The following is a 24,155-nucleotide window of genomic DNA, read 5'->3' as shown; positions in this document are numbered from 1 at the left end:
AGGATACAATATAGGACCAACAGGAAGAAGATGTGCATAGGCAAAGTCCATAGAAGTCAGGTGTGTGCTTCCAGATTCTCCCTCCATTGAGAGCTGCATGGACATGCTTTCTCTGCAGCTGGAGACTGCAGGAACACATGGTCTCAGGAAGCAATTATATACAGTAAAAATTCTTAAAGACCCTAAAGAACATTTGTTTATGTAGGTTACATCAACATTTACTGCATTAAAGACTGAAACAGGAATTTTTAAAAACTATTTTACTTAAAAATAACAGTAGGACTTCCCTGGTTGGCGCAGTGGTTAAGAATCCGCCTGCCAATGCAGGAACCACGGGTTCGAGCCCTGGTCCAGGAAGATCCCACATGCTGTGGAGCAACTAAGCCCATGTACCACAACTACTGAGCGGGCACTCTAGAGCCCGCGAGCCACAACTACTGAGCCCATGTGCCACAACTACTGAAGCCCGCATGCGTAGAGCCCGTGTTCCGCAACAAGAGAAGCCACCACAATGAGAAGCCTGCGCACTGCAATGCAGAGTACCCCGCACTCGCTGCAACTAGAGAAAGCCTGCGCTCAGCAACAAAGACCCAACGCAGCCAAAAATAAATAAATGAATAATAATTTTAAAAACCGCAGTAAATCCTTACATGTTAATATAAATGTTTTCCAAAACAACACAAAACACTAGTGAAAAGAGTGGCATTGTTTTGTATTTTTGCAAATCTCTTTAATGTCTGGTTAATAGTTGGATTCTTACATCTGCTTCTGCATTCAGTTTCTTGCTACATGTTACTTTAGTTGAAGTAGTTGAAGGATGTTTATTGGATGACAGAAATTCATCTTCAGTAGGTCACTCTTTCATTATGCTCCTAAAGATTCACTGCTACAATTTCTATCAGTTTTTACATTTTCCTTCTATATGATCATGTCATTGGGCAAAGTGTTGTGGCTAGCGTGGCTTAGAGCACGGGATTATTTACAGCTGAATGGTGGGCATTCCTTCTCATCCAGCAGAACTTGAATGGCTCCCCTATGCTGGTGGGGAAGGAAGACAGTACTGATCATGGGGGTAGGGGGCGCTCGGAAACCATTAATCTAATTTACTCCAGACTGTTGCCATCATCTTCAGTATAACTACAGGCCAATGGAAGATCTTAATCTAGGGACACTTAGAAACTCAGCAGCTGCTGACTTTGGGAGTGGATGTCCTTGGAGCTGTGTCCTTAGGCAAAGGCCCGAATACCTCATCCTATTAGTCATGATTTCTCATGGTTTCCTGATGAGAACCCTCTTGTGTACATTTTTTAGACTGTAGTTATGGCTCTGAATTTAACTGCTTGCTGGATCTGTCATCCTTTACTTGACCCTGCTGACAAGAAGGTATATTTTGTCCTATATGTTTCTTCTGGTACTTGAGGTCTCTTTGCATCATTAATCTTAACCTCCAGTTTTATAGAATCTGAATCTTAACCCCATGACAACAAAATGCCTCTGTTGTAGTTCTTGGAATCCTGTCAACAACCTGGGACTACCAGAGCAAACACTGTAATGCGCCTATTATGACAGTGGTAACTAACAGGGAGGAGAAGATTTTTATCAGATTTCTCTTCAGAGGCATTTCAGCATACTTTATGGGAACTGTTCACTTCTACTCAGGGAGTTTGTCTACCTCAAGAGGCACAGAATTGCCTCATTCCTATTGTAATAAGTGATGCCTTTTTCCTAATGCAGTTTGTACCCCAATAGAGTATTGTTAAGTAGCTTATACTTGCCTACCAAATATTAATCATCTCTACTTGAGGCAGTTGTCAGGGATTTCCAGATACTTGAGACCACTGCCCCTCTAATGGGTCATGTTTCCTTGAGGTGGGAACCTCGAGGGTCCAAATGAGTTGCTTGGCAGAACTCCAAGGAAGGATAACTGACTTCTTCTTGTGTGTGCTCTGTGATCTTTAGTTCCCACTTTAGGGAATAATACACCTAGAAAAGGTGGTCTGCAATTTGTCTGACCTCTACTATATAAGACACAACAAACTAGTGTAAACTTTCTAGCCCCAGTGATCATCGCATTGCTCTGAATTGCCTGCTGCCCATCATGATGAGTGCCAACACCTCATGCTGTACCGAGATTAATCAATCGGGAAAATGAGAGCGATTTATTCCCGCTTCTCCCTTCTCCCAGGAGAAAGCCGTGTTGCTCTGACTGGTGAACCTTGATGGCATCTGGGACATATGGGGAACCTGGTTGTGGCCTGGTCATCCTGCTGAGAGTCACTGTCTAGTCACTCTTACCCAGTGTTACCTAAGAGGAAGTATAATTAAGTAGCGTATCTGATTGTGTTGGCCTGTGCTTCTGTATCGAATTTGGAGCTAGGTACCTGAAAGATTGGAGAGTAGACATGTAGGTGAACAACTTCACCATGGGGCTCTGATGACCTTTCTTTTCCTTTAAAAGTCTCACAGGCAAAGCTAAGCTTAATCTCAGTCTGACCCACACCTTGGCAGGACACCCCACAGGTCCTCCTGGCAGCCTCCTGAGAAATGCCACAGTGTGGTTTCTCTTTCTCCCTAGTTCCACTTGCACTCAAGACTTGACAGCCTCCCTTCCCTTGGGGTATAAGTGCAGGCTATGAAATGACTGCGGTTTACAGTTCTCATCCGCCTTGGTATTACCTAGTGGGACTAGGGACACTGAAGTTGGTTTTGCTGTTTGAGTGGGTAAAAAACTACATAGGAATCCATTCAGTCTTGTCTCCTTTCTATCTGCAGCAGTGTAGAGAGCCGACCTAACAGCTGGGATAGTGGCCCTGCCAGCCGCGGCGCTCCTGCTTAGGACTGCTTGGCTTCGTGCCTTTGTTGTGACCATTAAATGTATTTATTCAAAACAGTTCTTGACATAAATTTTCAAGTGTTAGCTGTTACTATTTATAAGTTGTGTTATAAAGGTAGAATTTAGGGTAGTCTATTCTTGAAAGCCTAATTCAAGGACTGATAAAAGCCTTATTTCTCTTAGGACTAAGGACACAAAAAGTCAGAGCTGGAATAGGTTGAGTAAATCTTGATACTTTAGGAATTCCTCAGAAGTGGGTTTTACCACTTACGTGTTGGTATTTGTGGTTTTGTTGATTTTAAAGAAGAATCTATAGCTTTTTCCATTGGAGATGAGTTTTGCAATGAAAAATACTGGTTTTTCCTCAATTTATTCACATCAGTGGACTCTCCAAATAAACACATTAGAAGTGGAACTAAAGACATAAGGGAAGGTTCCAATTTAAAATACCAGAAGAGATATATGTTTTTTTCAGGTATGAGAAGAGTACTATACTTTTTAAGAAATCTTGTATTTTTGAGGTACTGAAATGCTTACAGATGAAATCATGTAATGTTTATGGTTGACACAGATGTGAAGGGAGGGGTGGAGACTTTTTCCCATTTGCAGGTTTAAATAGGGACTTCTGTTTAACTTGGTGTTCAGCAGTTATAGATAACGTTTATTCATTTGACAAACATTTATCGAAGCCTGCTAGACAACTGTCTAGATATGCATCTTTTTTTTTTTTTTTTTTTTTTAAATTTCCGGGCCATGCCACGCTGCATACTAGTTCCCTGACCAGGGATGGAACCCGTGGCCCCTGCAGTGGACACCCAGAGTCTTAACCACTGTTCTGCCAGGGAAATCCCTAGATATGCATCTTTTGCTTTACCCTGAGACAGTCTTTTTTTTTTTTTTGCGGTACGCAGGCCTCTCACTGTTGCGGCCTCTCCTGTTGTGGAGCACAGGCTCAGCGGCCATGGCCATGGCTCACGGGCCCAGCCGCTCCGCAGCATGTGGGATCTTCCCAGACCGGGGCCCGAACCCGTGTCCCCTGCATCAGCAGGCGGACTCTCAACCACTGCGCCACCAGGGAAGCCCCCAAGACAGTCTTTTTAAAAGCCTATCACTTTTGGCTTTTAATAGCATTGTCTTTCACTATAATAATGTTCCAGTTTCTTTGATAAATTAATGGTTACCCTTGCATATAAAAAAATTCTTGATGTGGCTTAATTTGCCCTTTCATGTTCTGTTTCTTACTACTTTGGCCTAAAGTAAGCCTAGCCATGGCAAACCATAATATAATAGGTCCATTTCAGTAGAGTTTTTTCTCTTGGTGGTTGTAAGTACTTGTGCATTTGTGTTGAAGATAGATATTAATATGATTATTCTTCAAAGGTATGATTTTTAGGTTATTTTTTGGTTTGTAATTTTCTGTAATAAGGCTGACGTCAAATAAAGGAGGCTTTCCAGTTAAACCATATTTGCATTGTATGGATATAGAATATTTTAAAATAAAAAAAACACAAGCCTTTTCTTAACGTTAGTAAGATCTTTATGAAGATTTTATGTGAAAATCCACATGCATTGTTACATTTATAGTCTACTGCAGCCATTCACTTCCCTTTTTTTCCAGCTTCGCTAATTCATCTTAATTTCACAGTTTACAACTTGCTATTTACAACTTCCTATGCCATGGATTTTAGTGACTTGCTTTCTTCCCACTTTTCTCATAGGAAGTAATAGTAATAATATATATAAGATTTCAATCCAGAGACTGTCAGACCTAAAGATAGACTTTAGGGGTTTTTTTTAATTAAAAATTTTAAAAGACTGTTTTTGTGATGACACACAGGAAGCCTCTATGGACTCTCTCTTTGGAATAGGAGTATATTAATTATGACTCTAAATCCCCCCAGTGTAGACCATAGCACTTTATCAATGTCAACACACCCGGGCTGCTTGCCTCCCTTCCCAGTGAGGGCCACCACAGTTCATCAGCATCAACATATTAGTATTGCTTCTTCTCCAAACCATAAAGCCTACAGCCAGATGGGTGGGTTAGTAGAGCCAAATTTTGTGTGGCTATATCAAGGATCATTATTTACAGTTTGCTAATTTGCCTATACCTATTCACAGTTAGGAAGATTCCCCACAACAGAATATAAGAGTCCAGTGCTTTCATAGCTTGCTGGCACATACGCCTGTCACTGGGCTGCTTGCTGACCCTTTTGCCACTTGACAAGAGTACATGAACTATTGGATCCAAACCATAGTAAATGCCAGAGAGGAGAGAACCTTAAAACTACAAAGCAGCCAATGGACAATTGTGCACTAACCTGCAACCTAAAGTACTCCAGTTTTTTGATTTTTTTTTTTTAATCTGCACTGGAAACTAGAAATGTGGGTGTATATAATATGTTGAAAACTCCTATTTCCTTGTAGATTTTTTTTTTACCGCCCCCCCCCCCCCCCCCCCCCCCCCCCGCCAATTCTGTTCACTATTGAAAGTGGGGAATTGAAGTTTTTGACTCTTGGTGAATTGCCTATTTTTCACTTTGTGTTTTGCTTCTTGTATTTTTTTTATATAAATTTATTCATTTTTAAAATATTTTTGGCTGCATTGGGTCTTCGTTGCTGCATGGGCTTTCTCTAGTTGCAGATAGCGGGGGCTGCTCTTCGTTATGGTGAGCGGCCTTCTCATTGTGGTGGCTTCTCGTTGCAGAGCATGGATTCTAGGTGTGTGGGCTTCAGTAGTTGTGGCTCACGAGCTCTGGAGCGCAGGCTTAGTAGTTGTGGCACATGGGCTTAGTTGCTCCGCAGCATTTGGGATCTTCCCAGATCAGGGCTCGAACCCGTGTTCCTGCATTGGCAGGTGGATTCTTAACTACTGCACCACCAGGGAAGGTCCCTACTTCTTGTATTTTAATGCTCTCTCTCTTTTTTTAAATTTAATTTAATTTATTTATTTTACTTTTGGCTGCGTTGGGTCTTCGTGGCTGCACACGGGCTTCTCATCGTGGTGGCCTCTCCTGTTGTGGAGCACCAGCTCTAGGTGTGTGGGCTTCAGTAGTTGTAGCACACGGGCTCAGTAGTTGTGGGTCACAGGCTCAGTAGTTGTGGTGCACAGGCCCAGTCTCTCCGAGGCATGTGGGATCTTCCCGGACCAGGGCTTGAACCCGTGTCCCTTGCATTGGCAGGCATATTCTTAACCACTGCACCACCAAGGAAGCCCTTAATGCTCTCTTAAGTGCATATATATTTATAGTTGTTATATCTTGCTTGGTGGACTGACCCTTTTATGGTTATAAAAAGTCCCTCTTTAGTAACATTGTTCTAGTGTATTTTTTCTGAAAATTAGTATAGTCATTCTCCCTTTATTGTGACTATTGTATGCCTAATATCGTTTTTTTAATCCTTTTTTAAAATTTATTTATTTATTTATTTGGCTGTGCCGGGTGTTGGTTGCAGCTCAAGGGATCTTTGTTGTGGCATGTGGGATCTTTAGTTGCAACATGCGGGATCTTTTAGTTGTGGCATGTGAGATCTAGTTCTCTGACCACACCTGAGTCCCCTGCATTAGGAGTGCAGAGTCTTAACTGCTGGAATACCAGGGAAGTCCCTCTTTTTTTATCCTTTTATTTCCAATCTGTTTTTATCTTTGACTCAAAGGTATGCCTATTGGAGACAGCATATAGTTAGCTAGCCATTTTTAAAAAATATAGTCTGACATTGTCATTTGGATTGTTTAATCCACTCACTTTTTTTTTTTTGTTTTTGTTTTTGCGGTACGCGGGCCTCTCACTGTTGCGGTCTCTCCCGTTACGGAGCACAGGTTCTGGACGCGCAGGCTCAGTGGCCACGGCTCACGGGCCCAGCCGCTCCACGGCACGTGGGATCTTCCCGGACCGGGGCACGAACCCGTGTCCCCTGCATCGGCAGGCGGACTCTCAACCACTGCTCCACCAGGGAAGCCCAATCCACTCACTTTTAATGTTATTATGATATAGTTGGATTTACATCTCCTGTTTGTACTTTTTATTTTCTGTCTCATATCTTTTTGTCCCTCACTGTTTTCTTTTGCATTAAGTGAATATTTTGTAATGTAGCATTTTAGCTTCTTTAATAATTTTTCAGTATATTTTTTTATTTTATGGAATCACAAATTACTTTATTTTATTTTATTTATTTTTGGCTGCATTGGGTCTTCGTTGCTGCGTGTGGGCTTTCTCTAGTTGTGGCGAGTGGGGCCTACTCTTTGTTGCGGTGCACGGGGCTTCTCATTGCAGTGGCTTCTTTTGTTGTGGAGGGTGGCTCTAGGCACGTGGGCTTTAGTAGTGTTGGCTCATGGGCTCTAGAACACAGGTTCAGTAGTTGCGGCGCGTGGGCTTAGTTGCTCCATGGCATGTGGGATGTTCCCAGACCAGGGATTGAACCTTGTCCCCTGCATTGGTAGGCGGATTCTTAACTACTGTGCCACCAGGGAAGTCCCACCTTTATTTATTTTTTTAATATGTATTTAATTTTGGCTGTGCCAGGTCTTAGTTGTGGCATGTAGACTTCTTAGCTGTGGCATGCATGTGGGATCTAGTTCCCCAATCAGGGATTGAACCCCCGCCCCCTGCATTGGGAGCCTGTTGGAGTCTTACCCACTGGACCACCAGGGAAGTCCCACAAATTACTTTTAAAAAAATCATATTTGTTTTTACCTTTAAAGGTTTTAAGCATTTAACATCTGATTTGTTATATTTGTGATTTTTAACCAAGTTAAAAGACTGTCACTGGTGTGTGGGGGGGGAGTAGAGAGCTGAATAATGTAGGGCCCAGTGAGGTTATTTGTTGTGTTTTTTGAGTACCAGTAATCCTGGCATATGTGCATGTGTGTGTGTGCCTGTGTATGTGTAACTGACTTAATCCAGTTAGAGACAGGTTGATACTGGGAATACAGGGAAAGGGAGTAGGATTTTCTCTCTCTCTCTCTCTCTCTCTCTTTTTTGTTTTTTGACTGTGCTGCGCGGCTTGCAGAATCTTAGTTCCCTGACCAGGCATCGAACCCGGACCCATAGCAGTCAAAGCACTTAGTCCTAACCACTGGACCACCAGGGGATTCCTGGGAGCAGGATTTTAAATGTAGAGATTTGATACTATAAGTACAGACTTCATTTACAAGGCTCTGTCTTATAGATTTGGTGACGGGAGTATGATAGGTAGTGCAATTTTTTTCCCTCTGAAATATAAGCAGCTGAGTAGGGGGAGCATGTGTATGGGTTGGGGTGGTGGGAGGGGAGAAGAATGGAAAAATTAAATTACTTCAATATAAATAAAATTTCAACAAAATGAAGTAGAATTGTCATGCACTGTGGATATGTGCAATGTGTAAACTCATTTTGTTGGCTTGTGTGTTTTTTCCCCAAAAACTTTGGCTACTCCTGTGCAGAGAGGTTCTTAAGTTCAGCCGTAGCTGGAATTTGTTAGGTAAATGCCATGGCTGTCACAGGTGAGGGGAGATAAGAGGGCAGGGTGCAAATTTGGGGGCAAAAGAGTTAATTTTTCCAAGAAAAAATTAAATGATAGACCATGGAAATCCTGTCTCTGGTTATCTCCATTAAAATATATCTTCAGAAGGTCTAAGAATACATTGTATCTAAAAGTAGAGGCTGCAGTCAGGAAAAAGGTCTTTTCTGTTTTGTTCTGGGTTTTTTTTGGCTGCAGCAAGTGGCATGTGGGATCTTAGTTCCCCGACCAGAGATGAAACCAGCGCCCCCTGCAGTGGAAGTGTGGGATCTTAACTACTGGACTGCCACGGAGATCCCTTAATTCTCTCCTTTTAATTTAGGTAGTTCAAGGTTGGTTTTCCAGGATTCACTTTTTTTCTATGCCAGCAAAGGAGAGAGAGGGGGTAAAAACCCAACAACCCCAAATTATTTGTAATTATTTGTAATTATTTCTCTTCCTACCCATAATCTCTGTGTTAGTCTGCAGGGCTGCCCTAACAAAATAACCACAGCTTGGGTGGCTTAAACAATAAATTTCTGCAGGTCTAGAGTCTGGAAGTCTGAGATCAATGTGTTTGGTTTCTCCTGAGGTCTCTCTCATTGGCTTGCACACAGCTACCTTCTCTGTGTCTCCTCAGATGGTCTTTCCTGTGTGTGTATACACCTGGTTGTCTCTCTTATAAGGACACTAATCCTGTTGGATTAAGGCCCCACCCTTATGACCTCATTTAACCTTAATTGCCTCACTCAAGGTCCTATCTCCAAATATAGTGAACTGGACTTAAACATATAAATTTTGAGGGAACAGAATTCAGTCTGTAGCAGCCTCCCACCCCCAAGCTCACATAAGAAATAGGGCAAATTATTGGGAATTTATCATTAACTCTTTTGTAATACTGCTACTTGGTAGTACTGCTTTTTACTTTGTATTATACTTCACCCTGATCAGTTGTCTTATTAAGGAGCTTTCCTGGGAGAAAGCATGTGAGGAATATACAGATCTTTCTCCTTGGGACCTGTTTTTAAACCAAAATGTGCATGCTGTCATGCTGGACAAGGGTGATCTGGCTCCCCGACAAATTAAACTCTCAAAGAGAGGGCGGTTTCTTTACTACCTTAATCAAATGACAGGTCAGGACAAACGTAGAGTTCACCAATGACTTTGACTTTCACATAAGTGAGAAGAAGCAAGCAGAGAAATAGAAAGCAAAAACGTATCTAAAAATGCAGAATGAAAGTTAAAACCACTTTGAGCACGAAGTGCTTGTAACGAACCAAGTCCATGCATGCATCCATAATAGAAAAGTCCAGTTGGTCCAAGACACTAGTCTCCTCAGCAAGGCACTCAAGCAGGTCTGGATTACTGCTGGGTCACAAGGGATGAGGTGAAGACCGTCCATTCAGGCAAAGCCTCTGGTGGCCAATGCCTTGGTGAATGGATCCTCGACAAGAGATGAGGATACAGCAACACTTGTCTCAAATGCAAACAGTCCCAGCTCACCTAATTTTATAGTCCCAGGAGCACATTATCTCCAAGATCAGATGTTCAGTTTGGGAGGGGGAGGTTTCTAATGCCACCTGTGTCACCTTGGCAGGAGATCCCCCAAATTTCTGCCTCTTCCTACCAGCATGCACAGATCAGTCTTGGCTCAGGTACAGCAATGACAAAAAATGAAACCTCTGAAGTCATGGAGTCAGTTTCTAGTCACGGCTTTATTTCATGCTTGACACCAGGCCTCAAAAGGCTCGCTTCTACTGTATTTATGAGCAAATACATAAATAAACATATATATATAATTCACAAGAGTCACATCAACAAATCAAACACATGGTAACATGTGCCTTCTTCAATCTAGTTTGAGTATACTATGATCCATCATGTAATAGATCTAAAAGATCTACAGATTGTTTTGGATTTTCTACATAACGTCTTTTAATAGCCAGCTTTATATTGTCCTTCACAATTCTTATACTTTCTAGGATCTCCAGTAAAACAATGAATAGAAGTGGGTGATAGTGGCATCTTTATTTAAGTTATCTATTATTATTAATAATATTACTGTTGTTGGTCTGAATTTTTGAAATTACCATTTATCAAAATTAAGGAAACTTCTTTCTATTCTTGGTTTTATACAATTGTTCTTTTAATGAATTTTAATTGAATTTTATCAAAAGTTCTTGGATCTGTTGAAATGATCATATGATTTTTAAAATAATTATAATGTAATTACTTTGATTAATTTTCAATGACAAACTTGTATTCCTGAAATAAACTCAGTTTGATCATGATGTTATCCTTTTCATGTATCACCCCATTTGGTTTGCTAACATTTTGTTCAGGACTTTTGTGTTTGTTTCTGTGAGATTGGCTTCTTAATTGTCTTTCTTTTCAGCTTTGGTATGATAGGCTCAGTAAATAAGCTATGAAGTGTTCCCTCTTTTATCCTTTTAAAGAGGTTATATTAGATTATCTCTTCCATAAATGGTAGAACACTCCAATACAGCCACACGGCCCTGCTGTTTTCTTTGTGAAGATATTTAATTATAGATGTTAGGGTATGTTTTTTCAAGGAATTTCTCCATTCCCCCTAAATTTTAAATGTTTGGAAATACTCAAGATATATACATTACCGTTTTAATGTCTGTAAGATCAGTGATAGCCTCTTTTCCCAATACAGTGGGTTTTTTTTTATGATGATCAGTGCTGTCAGAGGCTTATTGATTTTTATTTGTTACCAACTTGTGACTTACTGAATCTCTGTTCTCATTTTATTTCACTCTGTCTTTTCCTTGGATTAACTTATTTTTAACTTTGTATGATAAATACAGAGATTGTTTCCCAGTCTTCTTTTAAATAAGTCTATTTAATGTTATAAATTATCCTCAAGTCATATGTTAACATGGGGTTGGGAGCCCATTATGGACTGAATGAACTGTGTGTCTTGTCATCCCCCGCCCCCCCACCAAATGCATATGTTGAAGCTCTGACCTCCAGTGTGTGACTATTTTTAGAGATGGGGCCTTTAGAGAGGTAATTAAGGTAAATGAGGTCATAAGGGTGGGGTCTGATTCAATAGGTCTGGTATCCTATTGGATAATTAGAGGAAAAGACACCAGAGCTCACTGCATTCTTTATTTCTTAATTATTTGGCAGTTTCCTAGGTCCTTTTTCTACAATTTCTAGATTAATTCCACTGTGAATTAATCTGAATTATTGTAATCCTTCAAAAATGAGATTTGCTTATGGCCTAGCCATATGGTCAGTACCGGTAAAAATTCCATGTGCATTGGAAAGAATGTGTATTCTGCAGTTGTTTGGTATACTATTAATACGTTTAAGTCAAGTTTGTTTGCCCTATCATTTATTGTTACAGATTTGTCCGTTTTTAGATATGTCCCTGTACTGTTGGTGAGAGTATAAATTATTTCAGTCTTTTTGGAAGGCAGTTTGTCACTGCTTATGAAAATAATTTTAGTGTCTTTTGACATTGATTTCACTTGTAGGAATTTCCAGAAACAGCACAAATATAAAAGCATAAATACAAGAATTCTTAGTATAGGATAGTTTATAAGTGCAAAAACTTAAGAAAACCAAATGTCCATCAATAGAGAAATGGTTAAATGGTGATATACACAGAAAGTGGAATGTTATGCAGACAGTGAGATAGATTATGTGTAGTTGAAATGATAAGATATCCTAGGTATAGTAATGAAAATGAGGCTGTGTAGACAGCATGTTTGGTAGGACTCCATTTGTCTTAAAAGATGAGGTTTTATCTACGTATTGGTGTTTTTTTATATATAGAAATTTTCTGAAAGAAAGGTAACAGTAGGTACCCCTAGGGAGTTAGATATTGGAGATGGACAGTAGTAAGGGCTTCTTAGTATATGCTTGATTTTTTTTAATTTTATTTTTTACAGTGATCATGGGTTACTTAGAATAAAGAGCTAGTTAAAATAAGTAAATGCAGAAAGTAATTGTCTCTTAAGTGTAACAAACAAAATACTAACTATATTGGGTGGAATGAATTTCTGTTGAACACACCAGAAAATTTTATTGACATTTGCCATATTTATTATTACATCTTCCTTTGCTGTTCCTCTTATCCAAATCAAAGATGAAGCTTTCTCTAGTCTGAGGTTTCAGGAATTTTGCTAGACATAGTCAGCATTGGTGATAAGGTAAACTAAGAAAATTATCTTAGAAATTCTGACCTGGCAAAACAGATTTTTAATAAAAGATCTTTATTTCCTACAGATTCCTGACATTCAAAACAGCTGGCTTTTAATACACTGCTACTGCATCAAATCAACAATGAACTGGAATGCAAAATCAGAGAGTGTCACCTTACCACCACAGTATCCTAAAAAACAGGCATCTTTTTTGGAGCAAACTTTAGTAAACACACTTACCACAGCATCTCAAAGTTCTTTAAACCATCCTGGAAGTAACCAAGAACCGTGCCTATTTCTCAGTAATTTAAATCCAGTTTCACAGCCGCTGCTCAACATCAGAAATTATAAAACTCCTCAACAAATCCCTATTTCTGATATGCATAGTGGGACCATTGTGACCTCACAAACTTCAGTAGAAAGAATAACATATGCAAATGTTAAAGGACCCAAACAACCAAATCACGATTTGCAAATGTCTTCAGGAGTTACACAGGATGTATGGTTGAACTCACCAATGAGGAATTCTATGCTTTCTCATACAGGGGCAACTATATCTCATCAGACTGGTTTAGGAACGAATACGCCCAATGTACGTGCACTACAGAATCAATTTCTAACATCAGATACCTATTCCATGCAACTACAAATGATCCCTTCTAATTCCGGAAGAGTTCCTATAACTTACCAAGGAAACCCGAGACTTAACCTACCTGTATCAGAGCAACAGGTTGATTGGGCACAGCAGTGTGCATCCAGTGGATTGACTTACCCAGATTACAGGCCCCTTCCAAAGCAATATAGTTACTCATCACGAAGCTTTTTGCCGGAGCCTACTCTTCAGAAACAAACCCCTATGTCATCTGTATCATCACAAGTTAAAAATAGTCAATCTCCAAATCCTGCCCTGACTTTACAGTCAAAGCAGATTGCAACTGTACCGTCATATCAATATGCGGTTACTCAAACTGACAGAAGACCTCCTCCTCCTTATGACTGTAGGTATGCAAGCCAGCCTCTGCAAAGTACTCAGCATGTTGTTAAACACACTTCTATGGAAGTTCCTCAGAGTCAAGAAATGCACTTACCTGAAATGAGGAAAGACTTTTGTAGAGGCTTTCAGCAGCAGTGGCAAAGCCTTAATGAAAATTTCAGCACAATGGGAAATTCCTGTAACTTGAGAGTAAATATCAATCAGCCTTTTAATGAACCTGTTAGAGCTTACGTGGATGGTGTTCAGGCTCTTACTCAAAATAATCAAGAGAAAAGAGTGGATTCTCAAAATCTAACTTCAAATCAAGTACTGGACACAAGTGCCACAAAAGAAAAGTTAGTGAGGGATATTAAAACATTAGTAGAAATAAAAAAGAAGTTTTCGGACCTTGCAAGGAAAATTAAAATTAATAAAAATCTTTTGATGGCAGCAGGTTGTATTAAAACAACTAATACCTCTTACAGTGAATCAGCTCAAAATTGTGGGTTGTCTCTGAAACAAACTGCCAAAATCCAGTCTGGACCACAGATAACCCTAGGCCCTCCAGATACTGTGGAGGATAAACCACCAACAGTAATGGAATCTGCAGAAGAAACAAATAGAAGACACAATACATTGAATTCCAACCTTCAGGACAGAAATTTTAACCAAGTCAGTTCTGTTTTACTAAATTCTGGCTGTTCGCAAGTTGTGAGTTCTTTAAAGACGTCAACTGTTGAGATTACCCAGGCAATATTAAATAACACCCAGTTTTCATCAGGAAATTTAGTCAACGTTGCACAAAACGTGCCAACAAATTCTGAAGCAACTTCTCTTCCTCAGTCTACATCCTTTGAGGAATATGTTTCAAAGTATCCAAATAAAAATAGGCTGATTCTCAGTTTACTTGCATCTGGAAATAAAACTCAGAAGAAATTATTAAAAGATACTAATGAACGTATTCATGATTCTAAACTGCATAGTTTTGAAATGAATCCAAATATCCAGAACACTGGTAACCAAGTGAATTTGAAAACCATGGAAACTCCAGGTACTCCAACTACTTGTAATATAAGTGCCAAGATATCAAACAACTCTTCTTGCTTTGAGCATAAATCCTTCAATGGAATGTCTTCTAAAAGTGACTCTCACTTTTCCATGGACTTGCTAGCAACATGTCTGTCTTTGTGGAAAAAACAACCTTCAGAACCTACGGAAGAAAAACAGTGTAATGAGTCAAAAAAACCCACAGCAGCAGTTGGAATTTCAAAGCCTGCAGACATCTGTGAGAAGAGTCCATTTTCAGCTGTGGTAAATTCTCAGAATAAAATTGTAAACAGCTCACAAGACACAGTTTTATCAACGGTAGCACAGAATTATGAGTCTTCAGGAGCAACTACTACAAAGGGGATTGCTGTAGTATCACCCTTAATTCTTTCAGATGTCAAAACATTGTCTGTCAAAGGTATAACACCTGAAGCTTTACCTGAAACAATGTATCCAGTTATTAAAGAAGGCAGTGTTTGTAGCTTACAAAACAAATCCTCAGAAAATACTGCTGCTTTGAACGTTAATGAACCAGTGACAAGTACCACAAGCACCAAGATTTTCCCACTAATTCAGAAGGATAAGCAAAGTGAGTCAACTAATACTAATTCAGAAGTCACCCCTAATACCAATCAAGGAAAGCATAACAAATTAGAACCAGATATCCAGTATCCTGTGAGTGATCAGCAAACCTCATATCTATCAAAGGACAGTGATATTGTGGGCAGAGATGTATTACAGATTGGCAGTATTTGTTCTCTTGTTGAAGGTGATACCTCTTATAATTCCCAAATAGCAGAGATATTCAGCTTGCCCTCTTTGCAAAAGGTTGAGCCACAGAAAGCTCTACCCAATCACCAAGTAATGAATAGTAGACAAAATGAACAATTTGACAATATCACTGGGAATAAAGACGTTGACTTTCAAAAAGATAATTTTGTACAGTGCACAGATGTTTCACATAAAATAACTGATCAGTCAGAGTCACTGCAACCCCCAGAACCATCGACTTTGAAGTACATTGGAGCAAAGAGTGGAATTCCAGAGGAAAGCAGTTTGGAGCATATCACTAAAAATGAAAGCATGGCTAATGATATGTGTTCACCAGCTGCTATTCAGTGGGATAGTTACCCTCAGGAAGCAGCCCAGGATCCTACAACAAATGAGAATCTCGAAGATAAGACATCGATCTTATACCTACATGATCAGCTGTCAGAACTTTTAAAAGAGTTTCCCTATGGTATTGAACCTGTGAACGTGCATGAAGGTTTTGTGGTCCAACAAATGGCACACCAAATCTCAAAAGCTCAAACTTGTAATAAAACTGGTTGTGACTGCAAAGACTCAACAGACCAGATACAAATTACAATATTAAATTCAGAGCAAATGAAAGAATTATTTCCTGAACAGGATGATCAACCCAATGAGGTAGACAAACTGACAGAGCCTCAGAAAGAAAAGCCTGTCACAAAAGAAGGGAACCAGTGTGACCCACAAGCACATGCAGTTGAAGAAACCTGTGATTCTGTAATACTGGATTCAGAAAAAGATGATGTCCGTTGCTGTGCATTGGGGTGGCTCTCTATGGTTTATGAAGGAGTACCTCAATGCCAGTGTAATTCCACTAAGAACTCAACTTCAAAGGAAGAAAAAGGGAAAGATCCACGTTCTCCTTTGGAGACTAACGGTTATAAACAAGAAGAGAGAACCTCTGACAGAGATGTTCCTATTGCATTTAACAGTCCTCCAAATAATCAGCTGAAGATTCCTCTGACTTGTCCAATTGAGAAAAAATATTTTCCTGAAACAGAGCAAGACAAGAATATAAAAGATAAATCCAAATCAGAACATAACAGCTCATTAAGGACAGAACAAGAATTATCTGGTCACTTTTTATCTAAAGGTGATAAAAAGCCAGATTCTTTGCAGAGTCACAAAAGAAAAAGAAAACTGCAATTTCATGAGGTAACTTTTCACTCCACTAACAAAACTGCAAAATTTTCTCAAGAGAGCCTGCAGAGGAAGCTCATGGCACAAAACTTACGACCACTAAAACCAAAGATGGGTTTTTTGACAAGTAAAAATAAAGATTTGCATGTGAAGAATGGTTCTTTGGTACAGTCATTATCACCGGAAAAGAGAAAATTGAAAGCAGGTGGCTCTAAACAAAAAGTTTTGGAAAAGAAGTTAGATGAAGGGAGCATACTTGATTCAGAGATAAAGAAGAAGAAATATGATAAACAAGAGCAGAATAAGAATGTGGGAGGTGGTGCATTTAAATTCTGTAACCTTTTCTCAACCACAGGTGAAAGAGCCAGGATTAAAGAAAAGACAGTGTCAAATGTTAAGTCCTCAGGCTCTATGGATAGCTCCTCTAAAATTAATAGAGTTCTGTCACCAAAGGAGTATTTATCAAGGCAGAAGCATAAAGAAACATTAAAGAAAAACTACCTGAAAAATGTACCATGTGATTCTCAGTATATGAGATCAAATAAACTTTCTACGCGAGTGGGAAGTTGTGGGAGATCAAATGAGAGACACAATGGCAGTGTACAGACCTCTAAGGAATCATTAAATACTGGTACAAGCCATGGTAAAAACCTCAAAGCCCATCATTCCAAGGAGTCTAAAACATACATTTCAAGGAATATTAAAGGAACAGTTGGTGGAAAGCAACCTGATAAAATGTGGATTGATAAAACCAAATTAGACAAAAATTTAAGTAATGTAAATAATGACGAATTCTGCCAAATCGCTTCCCAAGCAAAGGATCAAAGGAAACTGTATCTGAATAGAGTTGCATTTAAATGCACTGAACGTGAGCGCATTTGTCTCACGAAATTAGACAGTTCACCCAGGAAGCTTAATAAAGAAAAGAGACCAGAAAATAAACCTAAGACCCTTTTACCTGTGAAAGATGCCACAGAGAAACTAAGCATGCTGGAGTTTAAATTATGTCCAGATGGACTATTTAAGAATACAAACCCTGTTAAAGACCAGAATGATCTGCCATCTACTCCTAGGAAGGAGCAAGCTCCTGTGCAAGGTCCAGTATGATTTTTTTTGATGGTGTCTGCAACATTGTAATACTGTAGTTCAGCAAGTGACAGAGCATCTCTCCTGACTTCCCTGTAGCTAGGAGAGACTTAAATGCATTTTGCCTTTACTTAGTATTTAGTTTTCTCAGTAAGTTGATGGTTCATTGGGCAATATTTGTTTTAAGTTTGTGTCCCACTTATTTTAAATTATATTACATTCACATTAAAGGTAAGAGGTATATAAAATTGTAAGGTTTGCCAAATACAAAGATTTCCTTTTGTGCCAAGAAGTGACTTAGCACTCTTTGTGCTAAGTCAGAAAAGCATCAAGTGTACATTATTTCAGGTCTTGCCTTTGTTCATTCTCTTTTGGGACTTGCAGTTTCAAAGCCCTGTGAATTTGAAATTTTGGTCTAAGTGTTAGGAGATATGTAATGTTAATGAAATCTTTTTGTACACACGGAAGTGGTTTGCCTTATAGTCATCTTTGAAGCAGTTGGTGATTGTGTTATCACTGAAGTGGTACCTTCTAGTCTACTCATGAAGTATGCAATGGGAGGATCTTGGAAGCAGTGTTGTCCATTGTTGAGTTACCAAACCCGAATGGAAATCATGACTGTTGGTTAGCCGAAGGATAGAATTCTCAATGTAGTGCAAGATGGAAGGAGAAAATAGAGGACTCATTATTTGTGGTAGAAGGAAACATTTATGGGTTGTGGATAGTATATGTAAAACGGTGTGTTGAGAAACCCAGATTGGAAAACTAAAGGATTTGAATGGAAATCGTAGTTTTTCCTGTACTGTGTTCAGACAGTATCTGTTTGGGTGCATAAAATTACAATGTAAATAAGGTACTTTTTCTTGGAAGTTGGTAGGGATATATGAGTATATAGAGTATAGAATTCATTTTGTAAAGTACTGGTGATTACACTTGGTTCTTCAAACTAGATCCTTAGAATCTGAGGGCCTGGTTGGAAGTGGGTGCAGCAGCAGTGTGAGGTACATTCTGTCTCATGTGCCCTTAAGTATCTTGAGATGTGTTGGTGTTCAGCCCAAGTGGGAGAAACATAATTACATAATGAAGGTAAACTTTTAAATTGTGAGATTCAGGCACGTCATAGGGGAGAAAGCATTTTTCCATGCCCTTTTTAGTTATGTGTGAATATATCTGATGCCTTCTAAAATCTAATTTAGGCTTACGTGGTTTTCCTTCATTATAGTACTAAAAGAGATGAATAGCAATATCTAGAGATCTGAAAATGAATATTTAAATAGTTTCAGGAATAAAAAGTACAAAAGAAGACTGGTTAAAATGTTTGACTGAGGAGAAAAGGATGCCGGAAGCCAACCAAGAAATAGGTAAAACTGTCTATTTAAGTTTTTATTTTACTTACCTGGCACTCTATCATATATAAGCTGGATTACAGTTATGGAAACTATTGTGAAGTTTGGTTTTTATCCATATTCTTTTAGAAGATAGTTCAGTGTCTGTATGAGTGGTAGGAAGACATTCTCCTATTTTTTCTGCCATGCTGTGGACAGAGAAGTAGTGATCTATTTCCTTTTAACAAGAGAATTCTCATCACAGTGACTTAAGACAAGGGGTTGGCATGCTTCTTCTGTGTAGATAGGTTTTGCAAATCATAATGTCTCTCCTAAATACTCTAACATTGCAGTGAGAAATGGCTGTAGAATAATGAATGAGCATGGGCTATGTTCCAATTAAACTTTACCAAAACTTGCTAGAGGCCGGGCTTGGCCCACAGGCATACCCTGTTAGCCAACCCCTAGATTAGATTATTTGCAAGTTAGTTAATTAAATTCTCAAAACCAGGGAGACAAAGATGTTCCCATTTATCAATGAGAGGTTAGATCATTTGGCTAAAGTTACATAGCCAGTAACTCAATAGGGACTTGAACCACATCCCTGTCTTCGAAGTTTATTAAGTGTGGAATTTCAGTTATTTTGATGACGAAAGACTGATGCTCATAGTTTTTTGTTTCGGTGTGGTTTTGGGTTTTTTGGGGTTTTGTTTATTTGTTTACTGGGAAGGGTTTTGGGCTGAGGGCCAACAAGAAAACCAGAGTTTTTAGTATCTGATTTTTAATTAGTGGAATGAATGTATTTTGTGTTTTAGGGTTTTGCATTGAGAACTGGAACCTAGGGTTCAGGAAATTTAGTTTGGGTTAATTAAATATGAAGAGTTCATAAGAGTCTTTTGAAAATTGGGAGAAGCAGAATTTTGCCATGAGCAGCAATAAAGAGAAGCAAGAGAAGAAGTGTGACAAAGGTTGAGAAGAGCTTATAAAGAATATATGTAAGCAGGCATGTAGAAATGGAGGCTTATACATTGAAGATACATAAAGGGAAAAAGAAACCTGAATGAAAGAATCAAAGGAAGAAGAAATGTGCACTCTTAATTAGAACAGGAAGACAACGGAAAGAGGGGAAAATTAATTAGTGAGAGAGTAGAAAACACACCCCTAAAGTTGGAACACAGGAAGTGAAATATGAGAAAGATGGAAATGGGTGTGGAGATTGCAGCAAGAAAGTTCCTTGGAAAAAGGGAGGGCCATAAGTTTTGCTTCAGAGAGAGTTGGGAGGCATAACTGGAATCTGAATCTGAAAATACTCAGAAGACGGATATATGCACAGGTTGACCAGAGGCTCAGGGAGCAGCATGAGCTAAACGACAGACGTGAAGATAACCTGCGGACAGGATGAGCAATAAACACTGAAGGTGGGACATCAGTACTCAGGATCACTATGAAAATGACACAAAGCAGGGCCCAGGTGCAATGAGAGATGCAGCAGGGTGAGAGAAAAGCTAAGAAACAAGTCCAGAGCTCTGTCAAGAGTCTTACAAGGGCTTCCCTGGTAGCGCAGAGGTTCAGAATCTGCCTGCCAACGCAGGGGACATGGGTTCGTGCCCCGATCCGGGAAGACCCCACATGCTGTGGAACAACTAAGCCCGTGTGCCACAACTGCTGAGCCTGCACTCTAGAGCCTGTGAGCCATAACTACTGAAGCCCACGTGCCTAGAGCCCGCTCACTGCAACTGGAGAGAGCCTGCGTGCAGACAAAGACCCAACGCAGCCAAAAATAAATAAAAATAAAATTATAATTAAAAAAAAAAAGTCTTATGAGACTCAGGGAAATCATGAAAGAACATACCAAGAGGAAGAAGCTGAAGAACTGGAACTCCCAGAGAGCTATAAAAAACACACTTTAGATAAGCAACACCTAAATTTGGTGTCAACGGTTGGAGTGTAGATGGAGCAAGTCGTGAAGCTGTCAGGGTGAGGTAGAAGAAGAGGAGGTGACAGAATCCAGCGGAAAGCAGCTTAGAGCTGCACCTCAGGTATCAGCATTCATAACAGAAAGCTGATGTGCACGGAGAGGAATTTGAAACAGATAAAGAATTAAGAGTAGCCGGCCTCTGTTAGCAAAAAAAATAAAGAAAGAAGAGGACAGAGTGCTTGACCCACCCAGGCAGAAAAAGGTACAAGAAAACTTATTCAGAAAGGAGTGGCTACAGCAGGAATGTGAAGTACGGGAATTCAGAATTGGAACAGCTTCTGAGATATAGAGGCACATCTAGAAATACACAGAAAAAGGAAAAGCTGGCTGGGCCCATAGTGAGGCTAATAACAGCACTGAAATAGTCTAAAGAAACAGAAAAATACAGATATTTCTTAGAACACCTAGTGCATAACAAGGCCAGAATATGCAAGCTGTACCTTCCATTTACTCTTTGTAACTGGCTTGCGTTTGTGTTTTTTATATTGCTAGTTTAGATGGCTGTTAAGAAAGTCACGTTCATAATAGTATGCAAATAATGAGTTTTTATTGGGCAAGCGTACAGGTAGAGCAGAATAGCCCTGGGCAGTAAAGATGGGGGTGATGTTAGAAAACAGCCCCCAAAGGAGAGGCAAGATGTCCTGTGTATTTACTTTATAATTCTGTAGGTAAAGAGCCATAGTTTGTCACACTTAGCTCTTTCCCTAATTTTTTATCCCAGAGAACAACGCATGTTTTCCGTCTCAATTTATATTGATTGTATACTAGTCACTAACATTAAGAGTAATAAAGTAAATAAAATTTTTGTTTCCTTAGATGATAATGTTTTGGCTAATTCAAGACTCTCCAAGAGAAGTTTCAGTGCAGATGGATTTGAGACACTACAAAACCCAGTAAAAGATTCAAAAGCAATGTTTCAAACCTACAAAAAGATGTACATGGAGAAGAGAAGCAGAAGTCTTGGTAGCAGTCCTTTAGAATAATTTTCAGACTTTAATTCTTCTGATGGTTCTCTAATTGCCACAAGAAAATTTCTGTCACTTTCTGTTCAAATTATTTTTCTGGAAATACTCAGATTGCCGTGATAAAATTTCTCAGAGTTTGGTTACCATTTTAGGTTATGTATATCATTGAAGTTACTTAATTAAATTGGCTTGAGAACCTTATCTGTGGGTAGCAGGCATAAGAAATAGATGGTATTTGTCAGGGAAACCATGAATTCTGACATTATTGAACCAAGTTTACCATTATTTTAAAATGAATTATTATACAAATCTTGTTTTGAAATGCTAACTATCCATCCTAAGGGAGACCTGTGCATTACTTAAGGACTTATTTCCTCTGGGACTGTATTTTTGTTTCTAAAACTTATTAGCAAAATTTATTTTTCAGAAATCCTCACTGTGAATGTCAAAGTATATTCTTAAGTATTTTATACTGAATTGTAAACTTTTTGTCGGAGTCTTGTTTTATACTTGTTAAACTGAACATAATTTTTGGATAACATCTAAACATTACTTTTCATACTTGAAATAAACATTTATTTTTTAAAAAGTATATCCGAAACAGTTTGATTTGTGTTTCATTTCCTGCCCTCACAACAGAGCACATTTTAGAAAGGTGTTTTTAAAAGGAGAAATGTTAATTAAGCTGTCACAAGTAAATATTTTCAGGTTCATTCATTAGAAGAGCAAAAATTTACTAGGTTCAGGAAATTGCAAGGAAGGCAAAATATAACTCTTCAGATGTTTCTGGGCTTTTATGACTACTAGAAGTAGAAATGTGTTGTTTTCATAAAATCTTAATGCTACATAGTTCACACATATTAAAACTATAGTAAACTCTTATGTATATTTTATCACAAGTTTTAAAAATACATTCTGAAGACTTGAGAAGACTGGGCTTCTCAAAATATTAAATAGCATGCTTCCATAGGAAAAGCCATTGTGCTCTTCCTGAGCAATGTCAGTAGAAGGATCAGTTAGAAAAGCAATGGTTGGTAGAACTGGCACCATAGCACCAGTCGAGTCAATGCAATGGTTCCAAGCTATGAATATTAGTGGTCATTATATTGGTCATTGTGTTCTTTTTTTTTTTAACTTTATTTTACATTGGACTATAGTTGATTAACAGTGTTGTGATAGTTTCAGTTGTACAACGAACTGATTCAGTTATACATGTATGTATACTTCAAATTTTTTTCCCATTTAGGTTTTTAAATAACATTGAGCAGAGTTCCCTGTGCTATACAGTAGGTCCTTGGTTATCCATATTTTTATTGGGGTATAGTGGCTTTACAATGTTGTGTTTCGTTATCCATTTTAAATATAGCAGTGTGTACATGCCAATCCCAAACTCCCTAACTATCCCTTCCCCCCGGTAACCATAAGTTCATTCCCTAAGTCTGTTAGTCTGTTTCTGTTTTTTAAATAAGTTCATTTGTATCAGTTCTTTTTAAATTCCACATATGAGCAGTAACATACGATATTTCTCTTACTTCACTCAGTCTGACTTAATTTCACTCTGCATAACAATCTCTAGGTCCATCCATGTTGCTGCAAATGACATTATTTCATTGTTTTTAATTACTGAGTAATATTCCATTGTATATGTGTACCACATTTTCCTTTATCCATTCCTCTGTCGATGGACATTCAGGTTGCTTCCATATCTTGGCTATTGTAAACAATGCTGCAATGAACATTGGCGTGCATGTACCCATTCTGACCATGTGTTTCTCCAGATACATGCCCTGGAGTGGGACTGCAGAATCATACGGTAGCTCTATTTTTAGATTTTTAAGGAACCTCCATACTGTTCTCCATAATGGCTTCACCAATTCACATTCCCACCAACGGTGCAAGAGGGTTCCCTTCTCTCCACACCCTCTCCAGCATTTATTGTTTGTAGATTTTTTGATGATAGCCATTTTGACTGGTGTGAGGTGATGTCTCATTGTAGTTTTGATTTGCATTTCTCTAATAATTAGCAATGTTGAACATCTTTTCATGTGCCTCTTGGCCATCTGTATGTCTTCTTTGGAGAAATGTCTATTTAGGTCTTCTGCCCATTTTTTGATTGGGTTGTTTGTTTTGATGATATTAAGCCGCATGAGCTGCTTGTAAATTTTGGAGACTATTCCCTTGTTGGTCACTTCATTTGCAAATATTTTTGTCCATTCTGCAGGTTGTCTTTTCGTTCTGTTTATGGTTTGCTTTGCTCTGCAGAAGCTTTTAAGTTTAATTAGGTTCCATTTGTTTATTTTTATTTTCATTACTCTAGGAGGTGGATCAAAGAAGATACTGCTGTGATT

General features: G+C 38.9%; 1 protein-coding gene across 3 annotated transcripts in view; it reads left to right on the top strand.

Moving 5' to 3' along the window:
- RESF1 (retroelement silencing factor 1) overlaps positions 1-22,399 on the top strand; it is a 38,590-nt gene extending 16,191 nt beyond the window's left edge. Inside the window, exons 3-5 of one of the 3 annotated variants that reach the window (XR_012324457.1) lie at positions 12,569-17,549; positions 18,762-18,900; positions 21,659-21,723. Coding sequence is in view for 2 of the 3 variants with exons in the window: in XM_019935514.3 (XP_019791073.1) it covers positions 12,626-17,549; positions 18,817-18,900; positions 21,659-21,825 (5,175 nt within the window). In the remaining variant the exon portion in view is untranslated. Of the gene's footprint in view, positions 1-12,568; positions 17,550-18,761; positions 18,901-21,658 lie in introns of all 3 variants that reach the window. The other 2 variants (XM_019935514.3, XM_019935521.3) reach the window with 2 other exon arrangements.
- Positions 22,400-24,155: the final 1,756 nt, after the last annotated feature.

The sequence above is a fragment of the Tursiops truncatus genome, chromosome 11 (assembly GCF_011762595.2).
Source record: "Tursiops truncatus isolate mTurTru1 chromosome 11, mTurTru1.mat.Y, whole genome shotgun sequence".
Classification (NCBI taxonomy): Eukaryota; Metazoa; Chordata; class Mammalia; order Artiodactyla; family Delphinidae; genus Tursiops; species Tursiops truncatus.
Note: the sequence above shows the minus strand (reverse complement) of the source record. Positions and strands in the feature narration are given on the sequence as shown.